The sequence below is a fragment of the Sander vitreus genome, chromosome 11 (assembly GCF_031162955.1).
Source record: "Sander vitreus isolate 19-12246 chromosome 11, sanVit1, whole genome shotgun sequence".
Classification (NCBI taxonomy): domain Eukaryota; kingdom Metazoa; phylum Chordata; class Actinopteri; order Perciformes; family Percidae; genus Sander; species Sander vitreus.
This window is the reverse complement of record NC_135865.1, coordinates 25,832,617-25,855,062: the sequence shown is the minus strand read 5'-3', so window position 1 is coordinate 25,855,062 and position 22,446 is coordinate 25,832,617. Positions and strand designations below refer to the sequence as shown.

Genomic DNA, 22,446 nt, shown 5'->3' with positions numbered 1-22,446 from the left:
TCGAAACCGTTCCCTCATTCACTCACTCACTAGTCCCAATATAGTGTTTCTTAAATAGTGAACGATATAGACCAAACAAGATGTCGGACTCTCTGAAAACACATTGTTGCGTGACTTGCGTCAGAAGATGTGGCGGTTATTTGTGTGACAGAGGCGAGCGCGCCCTGCATCATGTAAACAAACCGAAACAAAAATACTTCTAATACGTCCATGAAACAAACCGAGCACTCAGGAGGATAGTAAAAGGTTGTATATTATATATATATATATTTATATGTATTCTACTGTTCAGAAATGGAAGCCCGCTCCATTTTTCCTTTTCAGTTGCTTTTGCTTCTTCATCTCCTCCGGGAAAACACGGCCGTGTTGCATTGTGGTATACGGGAGTTAAATGTAGAGTACATTGTATGTACACTCAAATTAGCTGTGCATTGTGGGTATTTTATAGTTGACTTTATAGTGAATTAAATTAACAGCGGAAGATTCAAACACCACTACAAAATGGCAAACACACTATTTCCGTGATAGGGAAGGGTTCTCACACACACATAATCTGTGTGATCTAATCTTTTTAATTATGGTTTGAATGTTTAGAATATTCTAGAATTCAAAAATAAATAATAATAATAATTCACCGCATTCAATGTGAATGTGTCTCACAATGTTAATGCTGTGCAAAAGTCTGTAGATGTTGGCAGTCCTCTTGGCAGGCTGTTATTCCTTTGAGACAACAAAAATAACTCGTCTCTGCTACATTTCTGTTTCTTTTTTTCTTCTTCTCTTTCCATAACAAAGATGTCATTTCAAAACATGCTTCTTCTCAAGGGCTTCCAGTATATAGACTAGAATCTGTTTACTATAGTACTCCACTGCCTCATATCTATTTTATTAATGATGATAGGGGTGTCTGCCCCTTGCTGGATGAACGCATAAAGGAGAGACATTCACATTTACAAAGCTCCAGTTATGTAATTGAATCATCCCAGGGCCTCACCTCGTAGTCCACCTCCAGCGAGTGCCCTTCTCCTTTGGTCTGGAAGTGCTGTGTGTGGGAGTCCACTGTGAGGTTAACCTGCTTGTTGAAACGCTCTATATGAACCGAGTGCCACTGCTGGTCGTCCAGCAGACTGCCCACGGTGACGGCAACACGGCCGCTGCTGAACCTCAGCCTGCTGTCGTCTGCAGAAACACAGAGAAAACAGCAGCAACGCAGTGAGAAGCTTACATATTTACATCTTCCACAGTGACTGGCAGGTGAAGAACTAAGGCAATAAAAAAGCAAACCTAAACACACAATGATGTCCTCTCCATTTACTTAGATGATGTATACTAGAATAGAAACAGGTAAATTGGTATGAAGGTATGTTCTACTTAAATGATTAATTGAACTATGAATCATACTGTAAACAGAACAAAGAATCACTTACCATTATGCTAATCAAACCTTTGTTTAAGTCATTTTGCTGGTTTAAACTTTGGCAATGTGACAATTTTCTTATGTTTTTCTTCGTATTGTTGTGAATCAAATGCATTTGCTTGGAAAACAGCACTCTGACTTGAAGATATGTATACCTCTACATCTTTTGTTTTCTTTTTTTACTTTTAAATAAGCAATTGCAATAAGCAATGATTTAGCAATTTGAAGACATAACCGTGGCCTTTGGTATGTCGTGACAAAACTCCCATTACCGGGTGGAACTGAGGTGAGATGTACAAATGACATCCTTAACATTGCTGCAGTACCTCTCAATCGTGACGGTGAGACTAAATTCTTGTGGAAATAAAAGATTGATTTGAGAGAGAGAGAGAGAGAGAGAGAGAGAGAGAGAGAGAGCGAGAGAGAGAGAGAGAGAGAGAGAAAATTTCACCTAAGTTGAGGTAGAGGTCCAATCTTCCTCGGTGAAGCTCCAGGGTGATGTAATCTCCTCGTTGCCCCTCTCCGTGCAGTAAAACACCCTCGGCCTGATGGCTCTTGAAGCGGAGAGAGATCACATCCTTCACCGTTGACATGGACTTCTGGTTGAACCGATACAGCAAGGAGCTTCTGCTGTCAAAGTCTGCCACATACGACTCTAAAAGAGAATCACAAGTACTCTTGAATCAGTAAAGCACTCTTAAAATGGAAAACATGTTCCATTTGTCCGTAAAAATTGCACCATTTAAAAAAAAAAAAAATGAAGTTACTACAGGTGGAATTTAACTAAGTGCATTTACTCAAGTACTGTACTAAAGTTTGAGGTACTTGTACTTTACTTGAGTCGCTACGCTAGATCTCAGAGAGAAATATTGTACCTTTTAGTCCACTACATTCATCTGACAGCTTTAGTTACTAGTAACTTTACAAATTAAGATTTTTGTGCACACACACACACACACACACACACACACACACACACACACACACACACACACACACACGTAGTTTATAAAATACAATGATGTATTAAAAATTAGACTACCCAACAATATAACGCCCTACAAGTCCAGCTGAAATGATTAGACTATTAAACACTTAGTTGATTGACAGAACAGTTGGGATCGTTTCCAGTTTCTAAAATGTGAAGATTTTTCTGCATTGAGTACTTTTAATTTGAATACTTTAAGTACGTTTTCCTAATGATACTTAAATACTTTTACGTAAGTAACATTTTCAATGCAGGACTTTTAACTTGGAACTGATTCTTTTTTTTTACAATGTGGTATTAGTAGTTTTACTTAAGTAAAGGATCTGAATACTTCTTCCACTGCTGAGGGTCTAGAAAATTGCTCTCATAAGTAAGTCTGCATCGATTTATGAGCTGAATGCATCATTAATAGGCTACTTCATTTTTCAAATGATTTGCCAAACACAGCAATTTCATTTGACTATTAACTGTTAGTTACTTAATCACATGGATGTTAAAAACACAAGGCAATTTCTAATGGTAAATAACAAATATTTATTGTGTCACTAAGGAGGCAAAGAGGACTTGCATTAAGTAATCTAACATGAGATGGATTCATTATTTTGGTATTGATCCTACTGACACTGATATCGATAGTCAAAACAAGATTTAGTATCAATTCTTTGGGGATCGATCCGCCAATGCCCACCCCTAGTGAAATGCCATTTTATTTAAGGCATAACATAACTACTGGCTGCAATAATACATACAATAATCCATTCAGCAGTACCAGCGTCAAAACAACAAAACAATTAAAAATATAATAATAACTTTATTTTTATTTGTATAGCACCTTTAAACAACAACAGCTCACAAAGTGCTTTAACAGAAGAAACAAAAGCATAAACAAAACATAAATATACACAGCACATCAGTACACTTAACTATACATACACAACAAAAGATGGGGCAGCTCTAAAGGACAGGAAGGAAGGAAGTAGATCGAAGAAGAAGAAATAGCAAGTCATAGGAGGGCAGTCAGTAAGTGGCGATGGACAGAGAAAAGACCGCAGGATAAAAAGACAGCATCACATATAAGGAAGTCTATAAAAATGTGTTTCAAGAAGTTATTTAAAAGAAGTCACTGATTCAGCTACAACGTTTAAGTAACAGTCTGCACGGTCTTTCCACAGCCGAGTCAAAAACCAAATAACTGCACAGGTTTAGCAGTCTTGACACAGTCGCGCGGCTCTGATAATCGCTGTTATACAACAGCAATCTGAGTGAGGAAGGAAAAAGAGTACTGTACCCAAACCTACCTGCCTGTCAAAATGGAGAGAATCTCAATCTCCATTACACTCCCTCTCTTCCACTTTCACCGTTCTTGTACAATTAATGATTTCAGGAGAATCCTGACAAATAGACTGGAGATCAGCGGCATTCAGTGTCACCTCTATATAATCCTGCTTCAGAGAGACAATCCTGCAGCAGAACGAGCTGCATGACAATGTAACCTTTCTCAGTCTTTCAGGGCAGATTCAGTAGTTTCTGTAGGTTAACTCGTTCATCAGCTACATTGTAACCAACTTGGCATTTTCAATAGTAAAAGCATACACAAATATACTGACCAATGGAGGAACAAGGAGTACACAAGGCAGGCAGCATCGGTTTTATCCAACATTAACACACTTCGCTAGTGTGTGATGGTGGGGCATCATAAAACTGATCACTGTGAGATATTCAGAGTGTTTCACAGTGCATTAATTCACTAGCTCATCTAGTTAGTGCTGCTTCACAATGTGTGAGAGAGGTGTGCCAGTGAATCCCCATTACATGTATTTTATGGAGGATTTCTTAGGCTATAATAGTGTCTTTTTATCATGAACTGTATAGGTTCAGTTTGTTTTTACATCGCATTACAATCACGTAAGTATAGATGTATTTGAATGTAATCCTTTATAATTAAATCTTCTGAAGACAATATTTGAATTATGTTCTTTTGAGAATTTGTTATCTTAAGGATAATTACTTTTATATAGTCATGAAGCCCGGCATTAAGGGCAACACGCGCTGGCGGCATGCGATGCACTTTGACCAGCTGTGTCTTGCTCACAGGCTGATGCTCCGGTGTCAGGAATGGCACATCCCAGACACCGTACTTTTATTACTTCTTCTGTCTGGAAGGCACATCTGGTGTGTGCTTCACTACTCAAAGTGTTTGTTGGCCTTTTCTACTCCTTTTGTCATTTTTACCGGTCCTTACGCCGGACCTTACGCTGGACCCTAGGCCGTGTTACGTGCATCTCTCAAAAATGATAACTACACGTGATGGCGACGCAGACTGCAACAACTGTGATTGGTCTGCTTGGCTGTGGCTTGGTAGTGTGTCATTTTCCCCTACTCATTTCCTGGTTCTCCTTCTCCATAAACAACATTAAATCAAGGAGAGGGTTAACTTTTCCTGCTACAGATCTCCGACCGTAGTTTTATCAGAAAGCACAAGGGAGACACTTTGTTTCTCCCCACTATGCCTCTAGAGTCGGTATTCACTCCTAAGCTAATCACCGTCACTCTCTCACTCGCTGTACACCCACTCCCCACGCACACACACACATGCCGGCCCTGCTATTCTCTTATCAAGAGATCGACGCAGACACCAACGCACAAGTATACACTTCAGTCCACTTACGTAGGCTACGGCGAAAGCTCTACGTAGAGCCTCCGCAGGAGGTGAGGTGTAAGTAAGTCGATGGATATGCGAAAGTGATATGGTAATAACACAATATACATGAATAGACAGTCTATATAAATGCTGAAATGTAGTGCAGAGTCAAAATACAGTTAGTGCAAATTGTGGTCTAGTTAGTGATGTAGGTCAGTAATAACACAGTAAACATGAAAAGACAGTCTATATAAATGCTGAATGTAGTAAAGAGTCAATATACAGTTAGCGCAAATAGTGGTCTAGGTAGTTATACAGATCAGTAATACAATATGCACCTGTTCCTCATCAGCTCCATGTCATCTGTCCCTCCCTACCACCCTCCTACCCTTGTGTATATTAGTCTTGGGTAGACCTGGGCAATAGGATACAAAATTAGGTATGACGATATTTTTGAACAAATACATCGATGTTGATATTGCGGCGATATTGTAGGGTTGACTATTGGTGCTTTCACAAAATATAAACACAGAGTTTAGATGAACAATCATCAGTAATATGCGATAATGACTAAGTGCGTAAAGGCAAATAATAAAACAGCTAGTAAGTCTTGTAAGTTCAGAAAATGACATCTCTTTATCGTAATGCAGCCTTTAAAGCCAGGAAAAGACACCTGTGTTGCATCACAATATTACGATATCCAAAATTGAAGACTATATCTAGCCTCATATATTGATGTCAATATAATATCGATATATTGCCCTAGTCTTGGGGTTCTCTTGTGTCTGATTGTCTGCGTTTGTTCCTGGCTCTCTGTGAATCTTCCTACTGTATAGTTTCTTTTAGTGTTTTTTCCTTTTTAGTGTCTGTCTGGATTTTCTTTTGTTGCCTGTCTGTTTTTTGGATTCAGCTTTATGTTTATTAAAGCTCGCCTTTTGTTCTGCCAACCTGCCAGACCTGACTGGTCTCGTGCTTTTTGGGTCCTCCTTTTGGTCTCTCATACCGTGACAGGGCCCCAGTATCACCCGATGTTCCAACAATTTAAGCTGCTTTCAAAGTCTTATTCTGGATGTGTTGAACGTGGAGAAATCCCTGTGCATGTATGTTTCACACCCTGGCTGTTTTGATTAGATATTTCACTGCTGTCTGGAGTATGAAACGGTGTGTTAAAACCAAGTGAAGAGAAAATAGTCCTCATTACTCTCCATCAAGAGTGTAGCTGCAGAGCCAGATGTATAAATGAACAAATCATTCTAGGTGGTGTAAACCACAGAGGGTTGATGTGCAGACTTGAGTGCTTTCAGAGTGTGTTATTAACTGCAAGAGGTGTGTTACTCACTGTAGGAGCAGCCGTACGCCTCCAGTCTGAGGCCCAACCAGCCACTGGGGTTCCAGTCGAGAGGCACCAAACGCAGGAAACGCGTTCTGACTGCGTGGGACAGCTTGTTCTGGACAACGGCCTCCGAATTCACATTCCCGACAAATCTCTGCAGGATCACAGAGGGACAAAAACTGTGGTTATGACCAAAGGCTCCACTGAAAAACAGGAAAATGACCTCAGATCCGAATAGTAATATTTTCATCAGGGAGTATATACGCACACGTGGTTTTTTTTTTGGTTTTTTTAGCTGAATACATGAAATATAAGCACAATAAAAAAAAAATCTAAACCCTTGAATAGCACAGACAACAACTAAGTGCTGACAAGGCAAAGCCAAGGGCAAGGTCTTCTTCCTATCCTTGAACATACTATTTGATGTAAAGTGATAAGAATGGTCGTGTGGTGTAGACATATGAGAATATCCGTTCCAAACAGATCCATGTGAGAAGGAGGAAAAAATCACCACCGAGGCAGCTGGGGGCTTAAGGGCTCTCATGTTGTTTTTTCTCCCCGCAGAGCTAAATACAAAAACCTGTGAGTACAATTGTAAGATATCATTCTTCTTTTTCTATTCTACCCTTCCTCTACTTTCCCTCTGCACCAGACAAAGCCAGGGGACATAAACAGAGAAACAGAGAGAGTGAGAGATGGAGGCAGAAACAGAGACAAACAACCTCTCCTCTCAAATGACTGATTACCAGCTTCTTCATAACCGATTCTAGGCAGGTGACATATCAGATCAATAAGTACTCCTACTACAAAGAACCAAAAATATACATCATTGGCAGTGGAGCTACAGGCGTTTGTGGACAAAACACAGTCAGACAAGGCCAATAATTTGACTCTCCGCAACAGCAGAGACACAATTACCAGCAGCACAAATGACCGTCCGATGCTTTTAGAATGCTGCAAAGAGAAGCATCATTAAATGCACCAGGATGCTGCTTCTTGGTAGATAATCAAGGCAACAGTGCAACTGTTAAGGCTGTTATTGGGATTTATGTCACCGCTTTCCCATTTTGAGCCTTTTACCGAGCGCAGCGTCATAGCTGAATCTTAGCACATGTACGAGCCAGGCTTTTTTACACATGCACGATAATTCATGTCGGCACAGGAAGGATTAACAAATGGCGCTGGGGCTTATACGTACGGTCAAAGCAAATGTATTACTTTAGCACTGCCAACAGCTTTTAAGGCGAACAAAATGTGAGGAACACATTGGCCTTGAAAAAAAAACCAAAACATACATATTCACGACACTTGGATTTTTCAAAAGCTTTCAACAAAAAAAAAAAGAAATCAAAGCCGCCAGTGTGTTATTGGGAATCCGGCTGATGAAAGCATGCTGCTAGGCTTGTCATGCAGGGCTCCAACCACAACCTTGTTATTCTCATCCTTTGTGTGAGACACGCTGCGGTAGAAGGCTGTTTGATTGTACCACATTGCACATGTAACCTAAAGCCTCTAAAAATGTGACTTTAAATGTTAAACATTTCTTTAGAGTATATTCATATAAAATATTAATAATAACAATCGGAAAAAAAAAGAAGAAAAAAATGTTCGGAATAAAAACACCCTTCGTAATTATTTATTAGTCAAAAACATTCAAAAAGACTTGGCAAATCTTTATTACGGCTCTATGGTTTAATGGGATAGGACTAGCAGTGCTGGCTACATAAGTACACAAGCTACCAAGTGTCTTCAAATACTGCTATAACTCTGATTGGAAACACGACACCCCCTTTTTTTCCCCCAATAGAGCCAATGACAAGAACCGAAAAACAAAAATCTCTAAGGTGAAATAACCAAAACTGTTGTAGCTTTGGCAGAAAAATGTTTGTACATTGCTAAATCCAGGTGGATGTTATGTGTATGGTATATGTTCGGTATACAGCTTGTGAAACTCTGCTTCTTCTCATTTTTGTTACAATCATTACCACGTCTTTCCGCTCGACTCCCAGCTGAATGTCTGGAAAATGTAATGAACCAAACAAACTCTGATTAGGGCTGCACTGCAAGCATTCTCGCTATTCATTAGCTAACAACACTCAGGCACGTCAGCATGAGTCATTAGTATTCAAGACCAATACCACTACAGGAACACCACTGAGGCTGTCCGGAGCTATGACGTTTGTTTTTGTTTCCTCTCTGGAAAAAAACGTGCAACAGAACATCCTGTGTGTTACAGCTGGGAGATGAAGTATCGTCTCATATACAGCCCAGAGGGTGCAGAAGATTTTCCAAAGGTCCAGAGGACCGAGGTCGGTCCTTATCCACATAAACAGCCCTAACCCCACTGTGACTTCATTATTTCTATTCATGCTTCTGTCACTGCGGAACAGTATCCCTCCCCATTAATTAAGACTCTTTACTCTTCCTCTCCAGTGATGAGCTCCCTTGTGTCAGTTTTCCTTTCTGTTGCATACAGCACAGGCGCATACGTTTATTTTAATCAATTCACTAGGGGGCCGCCAGCAGAATGCTGCTGCCGCCGTTGAAGATGCTACAGTATGCTCCGAAAGGTCATTGGCCAGTCAAACTGCCTAAGGGAACACATAGTGAGGAGAAAGCTACGAGTCTGTGACCTTGCCACGAGTGAATATGCTACACCAATCCCTGACTGCCAGTTAGTCAGCAAGAAGCCCCGTGATATATATATATACTGTATATGTGAAGAGGATATATTCTCAGTTGAATATACTGTATGCCTACTACACCTATTGAGTTACATATTGGGTAATAGTTATGTGAAGGTACTGTCTAGTTAATATTAAAAAACGAGTCTACTAGGGCTGTCCTCTACTGAAGAAATTATTAGTCGACTAACACTCATATAATTTTGTTGACTAATCGATTTAGTTAATTTAATCAGCAGATCTGTAAAACTGTTTTTTCACAAAGAATCATGCACAAGTACCAGAATTTAAACCTTGCATAAAATAATTGACCAAAACGACTGATTAGTCGACTAATCATCTAAGAGGGGGCAGCCCTAGAGTCTACAGCCACACCAGCAGCCCTGTGAGGCTGCACAGTGATGCTTTGGGCTCAACATTAACATCAGCATGGCAACTGTCACCGTCGCTGTCCAGGGTGCTGATTCTTGAGCTGTCCTGGGCCCAGTTTTTCAAAAGTAATCTATTGGGATTTCGGATCACGGATTGGATCAAATCTTGGATCAAATCTTGGAAATGGGGTTTTCAAAAGCAAAAGAGGGATTCCGAGCTAACATCAGAGCATGTAATCCGATCTTACATTTGATCTGGATCAAACCTGCCCTTTGGGTTTTTCAAAACTTTGAACTCGGTTTGGGATCTATTTGATCCAAAAAAAAACAAAAAAAAAAACAGGATTATCCTGATCCCATCAGAAGGGTGGATTAAATTGTGATTTTTCAAACCAAATATTAATTTAAGTGAATGATCACAATATGAATGTTTACTGATGATATATAAATTTCTTCATATTTGAAGCATATATGTTTATCTGTCCTGTAAATCATTATGGACTATTAGATAGTATTGTTTTTGTTTTGTTATTTAACATTATAACAAAATATAGGAAATAAGGAATGTCAAATATTTTGGTTTATTACAGTGTTTCTGTTTCTTAAAATTAAAACAAACAATTGCTATTTGTGGCCACCAGTATTTTGCCTACCTGTTGTTCTTTGCTAAGCCAGTAGGTTCCATTTAAGGCCCTGGTAAACAGGATTTGGTAATCCTGAAATTTGGTATTTGGATCACAGTAATCAAATCCAATGTTACTTTAAAAAACTGGCATAAAAGTAAAATGGATCAGGTGATCCTGGATAGCAAAACAATTTGATCCAGATTACATTTTTTGAAAAAATGGGCCCTGGGTATTAAACGGTGGGGTCAATCCTGCTAGTGAGGAGTAATGGACCTTTATCACAGCAGACATTTTGACTAGTCATAGTAGGAAAAGCACAGCTGAAAATGATAACCTTAACGCTCAATTCCATCAAGTGTCCCAGTGAGCTATTTCAGTGAGTCAGCATGCACAATACCAGGGCCCTCCTAAGTGGACTGCAGCCATCATGAATGGTTTTGAATACACCTGTGCTTTTCCTACTATGACATGTCAACATGTCTGCCTTGAAAAAAAGGTCTATAGAAAATAGTTTGTCTTGACCAGCTGTCTCATCATTTGCCTCAGCTTTTATTCTCATAATATTCACGTTGTTCTTCCAGAGAGTTATCTAGTTATTGTGTTGTTGTTCAACTGTCCTTGCCCATTCTAGCAACATTACAGGCGATATGTTCACAATGGCAAGTTTAATTTATTGTGTTAGCACACCCCTCCACAAAAAAACAAACAAACACAAAACACATCTAAAAAAAAAGAAAAAAAAGAAAAAAGATGCTTCTACAGATTTTGGTGAACCACGTGGCTCAGCTGCATTTCTGCAAGGACACATTTTGTCGAGAGAGAGAGAGAGAGAGAGAGAGAGAGAGAAGACAGAAAATAAAGGCCAAAAAAGTTGGCCCCAACCTAACCCCATGTGTGTAGCTTACATTATGAAAAGGACCTGGCGACGCAGACTCCCATCACCATAGTAACTCGGTCTGTCTGCGTGCACAAGGCGAGAGAGGAGAGGGACGCTGCTCTGCTCACAGTGGCATGTTGGATGATCAAAGCCTTTATATAATGACAATACCTCCAGCTATTGAATGTATTCCTCTCGCCATCGTCCTTCGTTTAACTTTTTGGCTAGTAGGTAAGAAAGCCTACCTAGGACAAAAAACAAATCACATTTGGGTAACGCAGTAACGCAGCCTTACTTGGATTAGTAACTGTAAAATAATTAGGCCTAGTGTTTTGGAAATTGTAATCCCTTACACTACTCGTTACTGCGGAAAGTAATGATATTACAGTATTATAAGTAATGCGTTAAGTAATGCGTTGCTGCCCAACACTGCTAGCACTAAACACAAATGGCAGCTGAGGCTGATGGTTATTTGATATTGAAGGAAGAAAGGAAAAACTTCCTTTTTGATACATGATAGTGCCACTGTACAGTAGATGAGAAGTCAGAGGAGCCAAAGGTTTGTCAGCAGTCTCATCATATGGCTCACCCTTTATTCTTGAAATATTTACGTTGTTGCAGTTATTTAGTTCAATTGTCCTTGCCCATTTTAGCTTATTTTGTTTCTGTGTTGGCTAACATTTTGGCCGTTTGAAATTACACATGTGGCGTGTTTCATGTTCTTGGGTCCTGTTAAGCAACATTACAGGCAACATGTTCACAATAGCAAGGTTCATTTAGGGTGTTAGCATGCTACAATTGGCTAGTTGGCACTAAACACAAATGGCAGCCGAGGCTGATGGATATTTGGTATTGGAAGAAGGAAGGAATAGCTGAATTGTCGATGTGGTGATAGTGCTAGATGAGAAGTCAAGGGATCACAAACGTCAGAAGGATTCATCCTCTGGTGACCTTAAATATCTGTACAAACTTGAAAGAAAATCCAACCTACAGTTGTCAAGATATTTCACTCAAAACCACAAATGTGAACTTCATGGTGGCGCTAGATGAAAAGTCAGGGGATCAACAAGGATTCAGCCACCAATTTTTGTGAGATCAGGCTGTATAATATTGCAAGTGCAATCACAAGATACGATTACTCAGATAAAGTTAACATTCATGTAAACACATTTTGTTCCTTGTTAAATTCCCATCTACCTGAACAGCTAACAAGCATGGAAATGGATGTATAAATTTCTCCCCTTACGGACAAGAATGAGTTTCACACATATCTTCACAGCTGCATTAAAAATAGATTTCGGAATAAGGCTTTCCAAGGATAATGAAGGTAATCTGGAACCCCCTGCTAGAATACATTCCTCTTCCCACCTATGAATGTTTGGAGAATCTAATTCACCATGGAGTAGATTGCAAATATTATACAGGGAATTAGGTTAAAGCGGGATTTTAAACAGGCTCTGTCATTTTTAAAGAGTTTACTTTAAACATTTAAATTTAAAAGTACCATCAAGCCAAAAACCTTATTCTTTTTAAGGAAACACATGCACTGAGTAAATCTTTGTAAGTCACTTTGAGTTTCACAGCACATGAGCTGATAAAAGTCCACACTTGATGTCCTAAAAGCGTCAACAGACATTTTCACAGATTTTCTCCCATGGCTTTCACTAATTAGGTTATTATCAGCTTGTAGCTGTGCCAACATGTCCCTTTACATGTTCCTCTTATACTTTCTAAGTCTTTGCTTAGAACACTCCCACAGACAGGAGACAGGTTGCGGGAACAGGCGGTGACGATAACACTGTTACTAAGGTGATGAGAAAAAACTGGACGGGAGACTAAGTACACTAAATAATGTTAAACAGGAAAGAAATGTTATGTATAGTATGTTTTACCATATGTCACAGCTGATTTCATTTCTATTTTCAGTGTTTTTAGTTGTTTTTTTTTTCGAATGTCTTAATACCCAGTGGTGGAGATGTCCTTCCGACACTTTGATCCAGAGCAAGATATGTCCACAGATGCTGTCCAGATGTTCCATAATATTTGGTGTGAATATTAATCAGAGGATGGCTGCCATTGATTTTGGTGACTGACTTTTTCTCTAGAGCCAACAGCAGGGAGAAACCTACCTCCAAACCAATCTTAATAAACAGTTGTGTAACCAGACATAAAAGGCAACTTTGCACACAAAGCATCTAATCATTTATAGTTCAGATCTTTGGATGAGGGGTTCAATGAGGTACTTCTCCATAGTCAGCGTATTATCTACAGTAGATGGTAGTCAGCACGCACCCCACTTTGGAAAAGCAGATAGGAGTACCGGCAATGTACTGCTGTAGATGGGGACAAACAGCATTAACATATTTGAGCCACCAGTAAAAATCAATTTTATTTTAGGTGTACGCTATGTTTAGAATATTTTCACCCCTTTACCTTGTGACGGGGGACTGAAGCCATTATATCCATCTATGCTCTATTCAAAGCCACCAGACTCCTTTGACAAAAACAGTAATTTTACCTCGCAGAACACGGGAGTTGCTGGTCTACCGCTGCCTCGATCAGTTAGTTAGTTAGTGTTATTGTGTGACTTGTGTTTTAAAACGGATCAGAAACTAACAAACAAACTAAATGATTGAGGCAGCGGTAGATGTGTTCTGCTAGGTAAAATCAAAGGAGTCTGGTGGCTTTGAAATGAGCGATATATGGCTTCAGTTCTCTGTCCTAAAGGCACTGTTTGACAGCAAGGTGCAGCAGTAAAAATATCCTAAACATAGCATACACTTAAACTGATATAGATTTTTTTAGGTGTCTAAAATATCTTTAGCTGCTGTGCCCACATCCACAGCAGTACATTGCTTAGCTTCCGTGTCAGTACTCCCGTCTGCTTCTCCAAACTGGGAGCGTGTCGACCGCCATCTCCTGTTGGTATACACTGACCTTATACAACCCCACTTCAAAAGATCTGAACTATCCATTTTAAGAAAACATTTCTCTGTGCCACCCTCAGGACAAACGTAATACTATGTTACATATCACTAGAAATTTTAAGGAAGACTACTGCAAAGAACTTTCACAATTATCAATATTTCTTTGTTTCATAGCATCTTGTTTTTAAACACTGCAGCATCTAGTAGATGCCAGCAGGATTGTCGACCTTTAGCCCCTTTTATTTATTAAAGCTCATTTTTCCATGGAGCTAATTTGGCTCCACGTTAGCTAAGAATGGCTGAGAGCTAGCAGTCATATCAGCAGCTGCTGCTGCTCTCTCATTAGTCCCCCTCAGTTCAGTTTCTGGCAGTGAGCCGTTACCTTTGAGCTTCACTTGTTAAAATGCAAGACGGATGTGAGTAAGTATCAACCAAAGGTCTTGGTGAACACTGTAGTTAGTCAGCTTGAGTGTGAGTTTCTGAATAAGAGATTTCTAACTAATTGGGTGACATTCACCCTGCACTATATAAATGATACCTTAAATCCAAGTTCACATCAACACCGCAGAAGAGATGGGAGGAGTGGGGTTTAAATTGTCTTTGTGAGTGTGCAGTAAATGCACATCAGTAAATATAAAGCTTAGTCATGCCTGGTTTTAATGCTTGCCAGGTTTCAGAGGATGGTACACTATGATACAGCGCTGTATGCCGTGGTTGAGTGCTATATTCATTTTAACATTTCAAATAAGTACAGCAGTCTCTCTTTTCTCTCTCATGGGTCACTTACAAAAGGTGATAGCTGCAAGTCATGGTGGTAATATCTAGACATAATGTCTCGTCTTTTCACTGCACAGCAGCTTTAATTCCTTTCTTAAAAATAACAATATGAAGACAGCCTGGCTCACACATGAAGGAAATGTCTCACTGAACTTCGCTCTGTAAATATTTCATATTATTTGCAGTGGAACTGGTACACTTCTATTTATTTTATGGCACTAATTCCAAACGTACTCATGATACTGTGTTCTTGTTTACATAAACACATTGATCTCTGGTTAAATATCTGAAATTGCACTGGTTTTGCCAGATGGTGTGAGGCATCAGCAGACTGAGCTGCTGCTTAAAGGCCCTACGCCCATCAGGGGCCCACAATATGAAAAGCTCTGCTGTTATATTACAACCCTCATTAATATGCGTTCCCCCAGCCTGCCTATGGTCCCCCAGTGGCTAGAAATGGTGATAGGTGTAAACCGACCCCTGGGTATCCTGCTCTGCCTTTGAGAAAATGAAAGCTCAGATGGGCCGATCTGGAATCTTGCTCCTTATGACTTCATAAGGAGGAAGATTACCTCCCCTTTCTCTGCTTTGCCCACCCAGAGAATTTGGCCCACCCATGAGGAAGAGAGAGACATCATGGCTTTCAAACGAGCAAAGTGGCAGATTGTCAAGGCCACACCCCCACCCTCCACATCTCTCCTCCTCAATCGCTACAGACACAGAAATGGCACATACTAAGTAAAGCTCATTGTGGGACTGTCTCTACTGGCTGTAATTCTGCACCAAGGCTGAATTTCGGGAAAGATACTTCAGATACAGTATTAGGGGACTACCAAGATCTATATAAAAGAGACTTCAGATACAGTATTAGGGGACCACTAAGGCCTATATAAAAGAGACTTCAGATACAGTATTAGGGGACCACTAAGGTCTATATAAAAGAGACTTCAGAGATTGTATTAGGGGACCACTAAGGCCTATATAAAAGAGACTTCAGATACAGTATTAGGGGACCACTAAGGCCTATATAAAAGAGACTTCAGATACAGTATTAGGGGACCACTAAGGCCTATATAAAAGAGACTTCAGATACAGTATTAGGGGACCACTAAGGTCTATATAAAAGAGACTTCAGATACAGTATTAGGGGACCACTAAGGTCTATATAAAAGCATCCAAAGAGGACCATGTCATGGGACCTTTAAATACAACCCCTAACACTATACATAATGTCCACCCTAACATATGTGTGATCTTTTAATTTAACACAATGAAAAAATAACCAGTTTACAGCAGTTACATGCCTGTGAGCAACTACACACTCTGCTAATTGTTCTGCCAGGTATAAAAATTCCAGTAAAAACTATTTAACATCTTGTCAGCAGCTTTTGACATAACTGGGGCAAATACAATAAAGGATTATTAACATGTGCCAACATCAGGCTATTTTCTTACAGCTTGAGTCCGTGTACAGGCTGACATAACAAGCTCTGACATTCCATGAAGGGCCAAAAACAAACGCAGTATAATAATTGCAACACTTCCCGCACCTTGAAATGTGTCAGAAAAAAGTGAGAGGATGTGCTATTTGACTCTGACCTGTAAGGTCATCAATGAATTAGAAAAAGTAATGATATCTGTGTGACAGGGGTAAATGTTCTCTCTGTGTTTATATTGCTGCCACTTTCATGTCTGTGTGTTAAATATGAAGCTAGATCCGGGGGTTGATTAACCACTAGAAGCTGGGGGGCAACAGTTAACATGGCTTGAGCAAAGAAATAGTCCCGGCACAAATTGCCCGTAAAACCACAAGTTATCATTTTTCCATTTTGGTTCATGGATAAACAAAACAAGTTTAATAGTGAGCTTTGAGGACAGCCAGACTAGCTATTCCCCCCTGCTTTCAGTCTTTATGCTAAGCTAGGATAACTAAATCCCCAGCTTGAGCTCCATACTTAACCCTCTGAGTCCAAGCAAGGTTTGACAACACTGCTACTCAAAAAGCGATTTTACAAAATTTCATATTAGACATTTATTTACTATTTTATTTATATATTACGGTACTTTTGTGAACCCAAGACTTTTGTAAACTCATTTCAAGCACCAAAACAATTGACTTTAGGTTTGTTTTCAGAGATTGGAGAAATATTTAAAAAGAGAACATCAAGTTTTCTGCTTTAGGGCCGAATTATCTCTTAATACGTTGCTCTGGTACTAATTTGGCCGTCACTACGCAGAAAGCTGAGTTTGTTCTGAACATTTTGAAATGAAACACGTGGGTATCCGGTTATATGCAAATATCCTTAAAATGTGAATTTAAAAAGAAATGGTAAAATGTCCTTAGACCTCAGAGGGTTAATGCACACATATTAAGTGGTATATATTCTCTTGTAACGTACGACAATAAAGCAAAAAGGCATATTTCCCAAAATGTCAACCTATTCCTTCAATCATAAAAAACCAAGAGTACGTCTTGGACTTTGTTTCTTCTACAGCTGAACATTTCCACACATGCAAAATTGTTGGATTTCTTTCGTGAGCAAAATAAAAAAAAATAACATAACAATATCGCTCCTGCTTGGATTCAGTTGTAAACAGTGTACAGCAAATCAACGATGAATCTAAAGTCATACGGAAAGCTGAAACACCCGTGTGCAGACTCACCCCTACACCGTCCTCATGCCTGTACTGTTTCCAGGCCCGGCCCGTGTCACTGTAGAGCAGGAGGTAACTGCTGACCCAGTCCCAGCTGTCATATCGTCCCTGTGTGGCCACAGCCGTCACCTCCATCTGCTCCTTGAGATCCACCTGGAGCCATGGCTCCTGGTCGGTCACCATGGGAGACCAGCCTCCAGCTCCTGAAGGAGGGCAGAGAAATACAGACAGAGGGGGTACCATGAAACATCGATATGGCGAATATCGATACAATGAAACAGCGGGTCGTTGTGGTGTATGCTAAGTCGCCACAGGGGCTCAGATTGCAAAAATGTATAAAGTCCTGATGTGAACAGAGGGAGTGTTTGCAAAATGAAAGGCTTCAAGGTGAAGTTACACTTCAGCGGAAAATGGCGTATTAATTTTTAAAATGTGTACAGCCTGGCTCGAGAACTTATAAAGAGCAGAATCCTGCGAGCTCAACAAGCTTATCTTTGTTCCAAAAGCCTCCTCTACACAATATTGAGTCTTCCTGTATGTTTATCTCTCTGGAAAACTCAAACTGAAGATTTTCTTTTCATGTTTTCCTACTAGTAATATTTGAGTACCTTTTCTACAATCCTAAAATAGTTTAGTGAAATGTTAGCATTCACCGACTGTAGCTCTATTTAGGTTTTGATGGCATATATGAAGTTAAAAAAAGCTATAGTCCAAAGCTATATTGGGATTTCTAGTTGAGAGATTGTGTGTCTTTGGACTTTAGTTTAGTGGTGCTTTTGTATTGATTAGTTGCTAAAACATTTGAACTGATAGTTTAGGTTGTTGGGTTTGTCTTCGTTTTACTACTTTTTTTCAAGAATGGTCCGATCAACCATTATATATATATATATATATATATATATATATATATATATATATATATATATATATATATATATATATATCATATATATATATATATATATATATATATATTCCCCTTTGTGGCCAGATTTTGTCATTGTTGGATCAGTTTAGTCTGTTTAAATAGTTTGTTTCGACTTTGGCTAAATAAAACATTCTTTTTTTGAGACTTCTCTTGCCTGCTAGCTATATATATATATATATATATGTCTGAAAATATACATTAACATGAATCCAACATATTATTTGTAATGATAAATCTTTTTTTTTATTTACACAAGGCTTACTGGCCTATAGGTAAGGAAGCCATCCACAGATACAGTTAGTGTTCCACATTCATAAATATATGAATATGTTAACAATTATTATTTTAACACCTTAGTATTGTATGTACCATAAAAATGTATATGTAAAGGCCCTCGGCAGCCCTACACGTTCTTGTAGGCCCATTGTAATATGCAGCTCTATTGTATACATTCTATATAGTAAGGGGTCCCTGCTCCGTCTCTCTTTCAGCTGAGAAGACCTTGGCCTAAAAACGTTGAAGTCCCCTGTCATAGGAAGATTAAGTCACTCTCTTTGCCATACAACAGTCACTGTATTTGTATAGCGTGATTAGGAAATTTGCAATTTAGTTTCAAACTAATCTTTTTTTTTCAGTCAACCAGTAATTACACACAGCCATCTCTTTCTCATCTCTTCAAAATAATGAAACAGTGGCCCTCTGAACTGCAACATGTGGTAAATGCAGCAAGTCTTATACCCATATGATCATTGCACAAATGGCTCACATTAGACTTTTATTGGAACTGCTGGTACAGCAGGTGGGTGGTGTGTATCTGAAGCATATGCAAATAATAAATCCATGCAAGAATATCTTTACTTGTACTCACCATCTCTTCTGTTGAGCTTGGCATTGTAAGCAGCATAATTGACTGATGACTGCGAGGAGCTCTGAAAGGATGACTGGGGTAATGTGGATACCAGAGGACCATTGCAATTATCTGTGAAAGAAAACAGAAAGAAAACATAGAGGCCAATAACTTTAAAACGTTTTTTAAAAAACAATTTTTTATCTTGTTGCATATGGTTTATATAATGTATTTCACATGCAGAACTGACAATTTGAACAATGGTTCTGAGAGGGTTCCACTGCTCGCCATACTTATTCATCTGACAGACATCATAAAAAAATTCATCCTTGAGGAGTTAACAAGTCAGTTCAAAGTGCATCTTTACCTGTCAGTGATGGAACTTAAGGAAAGAAATAACACGGCTGCCTCACTTATCTAGTTCTCAGATACCTCAAACAGTCTATTAACCCATGCAGTGACCCTTGGAAATAGCACAGAAAACGTCTCCTTTTTTGTACATATGTGTGTGCATGTGTGGGTGTTCTTTTTAATCCCACAGTGTGAGATTACATCACGTCCAACAGGCGGGAACAGATTAAGAGTCCAGTGATCTAAACCTGTCAGTTTCATCTTCCTCTGATCCATCCTGCTAGCCACAATAAGAGCAGAGAGACGAACAACAACAAGCCTCTCCGCTGTTTGGTTTTACTTGCGTGCAGAGCTGCATTACGGCCTGTATCGGAGAACATAATGAAAACTGGCACCAGCCTGATTACAATTATCCCCATACTCTCTCCATCAGCGTTCAGTTCACTCGTGCGAGAGGCTTTTTTGTTTTTCGGTGCCATTTTACTCCGAGTTCAGATGGATTCTGAGCACATCTGGAGTGGCAATTGGCCATCCATCTGGTAGACAAGAGCACAGCAGAACTGACAGCATGAGCTCGTTCTCCTTTTGGGCGTCCCACCGAATTTCAACTGACCTGATTTGACTGCTCTCAGATAGCTTGCCAAGAGATTTCTCTAATCCTGATTTCAAGTGTGACTAAAGTGGATCGAGCTGTTTAGTCCAAGAATCAAATTATGGCTGAGCTGCAGTTGCAGATGTTCATTGGGGGAATGAGAACAGTGGCATGGCATCTTAACACTACTGGAACCGGGGCTATGATGCAAGCACGGCACTCTTAATCTGTCAAAAGTCTTGCCAAGTCCCACTTTTGATCCCTTAGGGATAACATCCTATCTTCTTTTCAATCTGTTTTACCCCATCCTTTCTTGCACGATGGATCTCTGGTTGGAGAGCCGACCAAAGCCTGGATAAATGCTTTGGTCCTTCCTTCATTCAATCCACCCTTAACATGAACATATACAACAACAAGACCTTGACAGCTTCGAAGAGGTGAAGAAAAAAAAAACATTTCTATTGCACAACACATGTTCTTAAGTTGACAGGTGATGTGAGTTGCTGTGTGAGTGCAGAGAAAGTTTCTCCATGTGCAAAATGTGCATCTTACAGACCCGGTTGTTGTTTACAGATTTGGTCTTGAGCCAAATGCCTGGCTGTCAGTCACAAAGACTTATGGACGGAGGATGATTTGCCTGCAAAGCTGCTCCTTGGCCTGTGGGATAAGTGAAAATCCTCTGAAGCTGACTCACGATCTCGATGCAAGGCTCAGGGGCTTGAATCTTACAGCCAAATGAACCCAGACATGCATCTGAATGCATGGCTATAAACACATGCACACTGCTGCTAGCCGAGAGGGAACACTTAATCTTTTGAAATCATAAGTACACCAGCTGATATCAAGAGCTTTCAGTTTCAGTCACAGACGTGCTAGGATGATGGGGGGGGATTTTCTGTATAGACCAACAGAAGGCCGGCATAGAAGTGTCATGTTGACGCTCTTGGGTTTGCAGCACACTGGAGGTTATCACTGATTGTGTTGGCGATAAGAATAATAGATGAAAAGAGCAGTGCCTGCACACTGACTCCAAACGCATTTGACGTAGTTTAGTCCGCAATCAAAATATTGTCTTTTAAAATACATTTGTGGTCATTAAAGTACAAGGCAGGTGTTATTCTATGTTTTCATATTCCATACGAAAGACCAAAATCTTCCCTAACCTGTCTGTGGCACTCTTACTGATGTAAATCATTAATAATGCTCTAAATAATAAACATAATAACAATACATAAGAAATGTATTTGCATGTCTTTCTCTGCTCGCAGGTAGACGCTGCTGCGCCCCGGTCATGTCTCCCTCGCTCTCAACCTCTTCTCTCTGCACGCTCAACTCTAGACACGCTCGCTCAGATTTTCACAGCGTTACAAGTGTGCCACAAAACCAACCAATCTTAGAATTAAAGGTCAATTTTGATTCATAAGTTCATCTCCAATTACAACGCAAGTAGCAGGAAACACATCTACAGGGAAACAGTCTTTGACACAACACCTGCAGTAATTCCCCAGCAAAGGGTATCTCTGCTGTAGCCAGTGGGTACTTGGAAAGATTGTGGAGCAGCTTAACTAATCAAAATAATAATTGAATTATGATTGATTTAAAACAATATATCAGCTAACACAGCTCAACACATATGTTTAAACATTTAGCGAAGTAAACAATGGTAGAAAAAAAATAGCTAAAAGTGGCCTACTGACTTAGCTAACAGTTGAAATGATTAGCTAAAAGTAATGGATGACTTTTGAAACATTAACCACACTTCAAGTAAAAGGTCTAGTAAGTAGAATATCTGACCAAACCAACCTAAATGTTTACAGTTCCATTGCATGAAAATGTAAGAATATTCACTTTAATATGATAAATAGTGTGAACACATTGGGAATTGATAGGGCGGGGTATGTGAGTTTATATGACAGGGCTGTGGGGGGAACCTCAGACCAGAAAGGTTGGAAAGCACTGATCTACAGTATTTTATATTATTGACCGACCGGTATATTACAGACATGCCTTTATAGTTGTGTTAATCACAATACCGTTGTTTGAATTACATATCTCCGTGTGTGACTAACGTCATCCTTCCCAAGCAATCTAACATTAGCCCAGCATGGATAAAGTCTACGCATCCAACATATTCATCCGAACACAACTAAAACGTCACAATACAGACACTTGTAAGACGTTTGTAATACTGGTTACATAGCTAGTTATCGTGTTTTATTAACCATAATTCTGTTTGCCAAGTCTTTATTTTATTGGCTTGCAAAGTAACGCCATAAGAAACCGGTACTGAAGTCACAGTATTGGTATCGGTACCGGGATCAACATTTTTGGAACGATACCCAGCCCGAGTATCTACATCACTAGGACAGTGAATGTGGGATTAACTCAAATAAACCACAGTGCCTGCATTTGCCATAATGAAGGAACATGTC

The 22,446-nt window shown here is 39.6% G+C and overlaps 1 protein-coding gene across 1 annotated transcript in view; it reads right to left on the bottom strand.

Annotated features, from left to right (window-relative positions):
• The window catches only part of LOC144525577 (contactin-associated protein-like 5), a 107,214-nt gene that overhangs the window by 66,115 nt on the left and 18,653 nt on the right, over window positions 1–22,446 (bottom strand). Inside the window, exons 2-6 of the mRNA XM_078262537.1 lie at window positions 19,093–19,203; window positions 17,306–17,499; window positions 6,386–6,533; window positions 1,869–2,072; window positions 995–1,179 (exon numbers count right to left, since the gene is read on the bottom strand). Of these exons, the coding sequence (XP_078118663.1) occupies window positions 995–1,179; window positions 1,869–2,072; window positions 6,386–6,533; window positions 17,306–17,499; window positions 19,093–19,203 (842 nt within the window). The remainder of the gene's footprint in view (window positions 1–994; window positions 1,180–1,868; window positions 2,073–6,385; window positions 6,534–17,305; window positions 17,500–19,092; window positions 19,204–22,446) is intronic.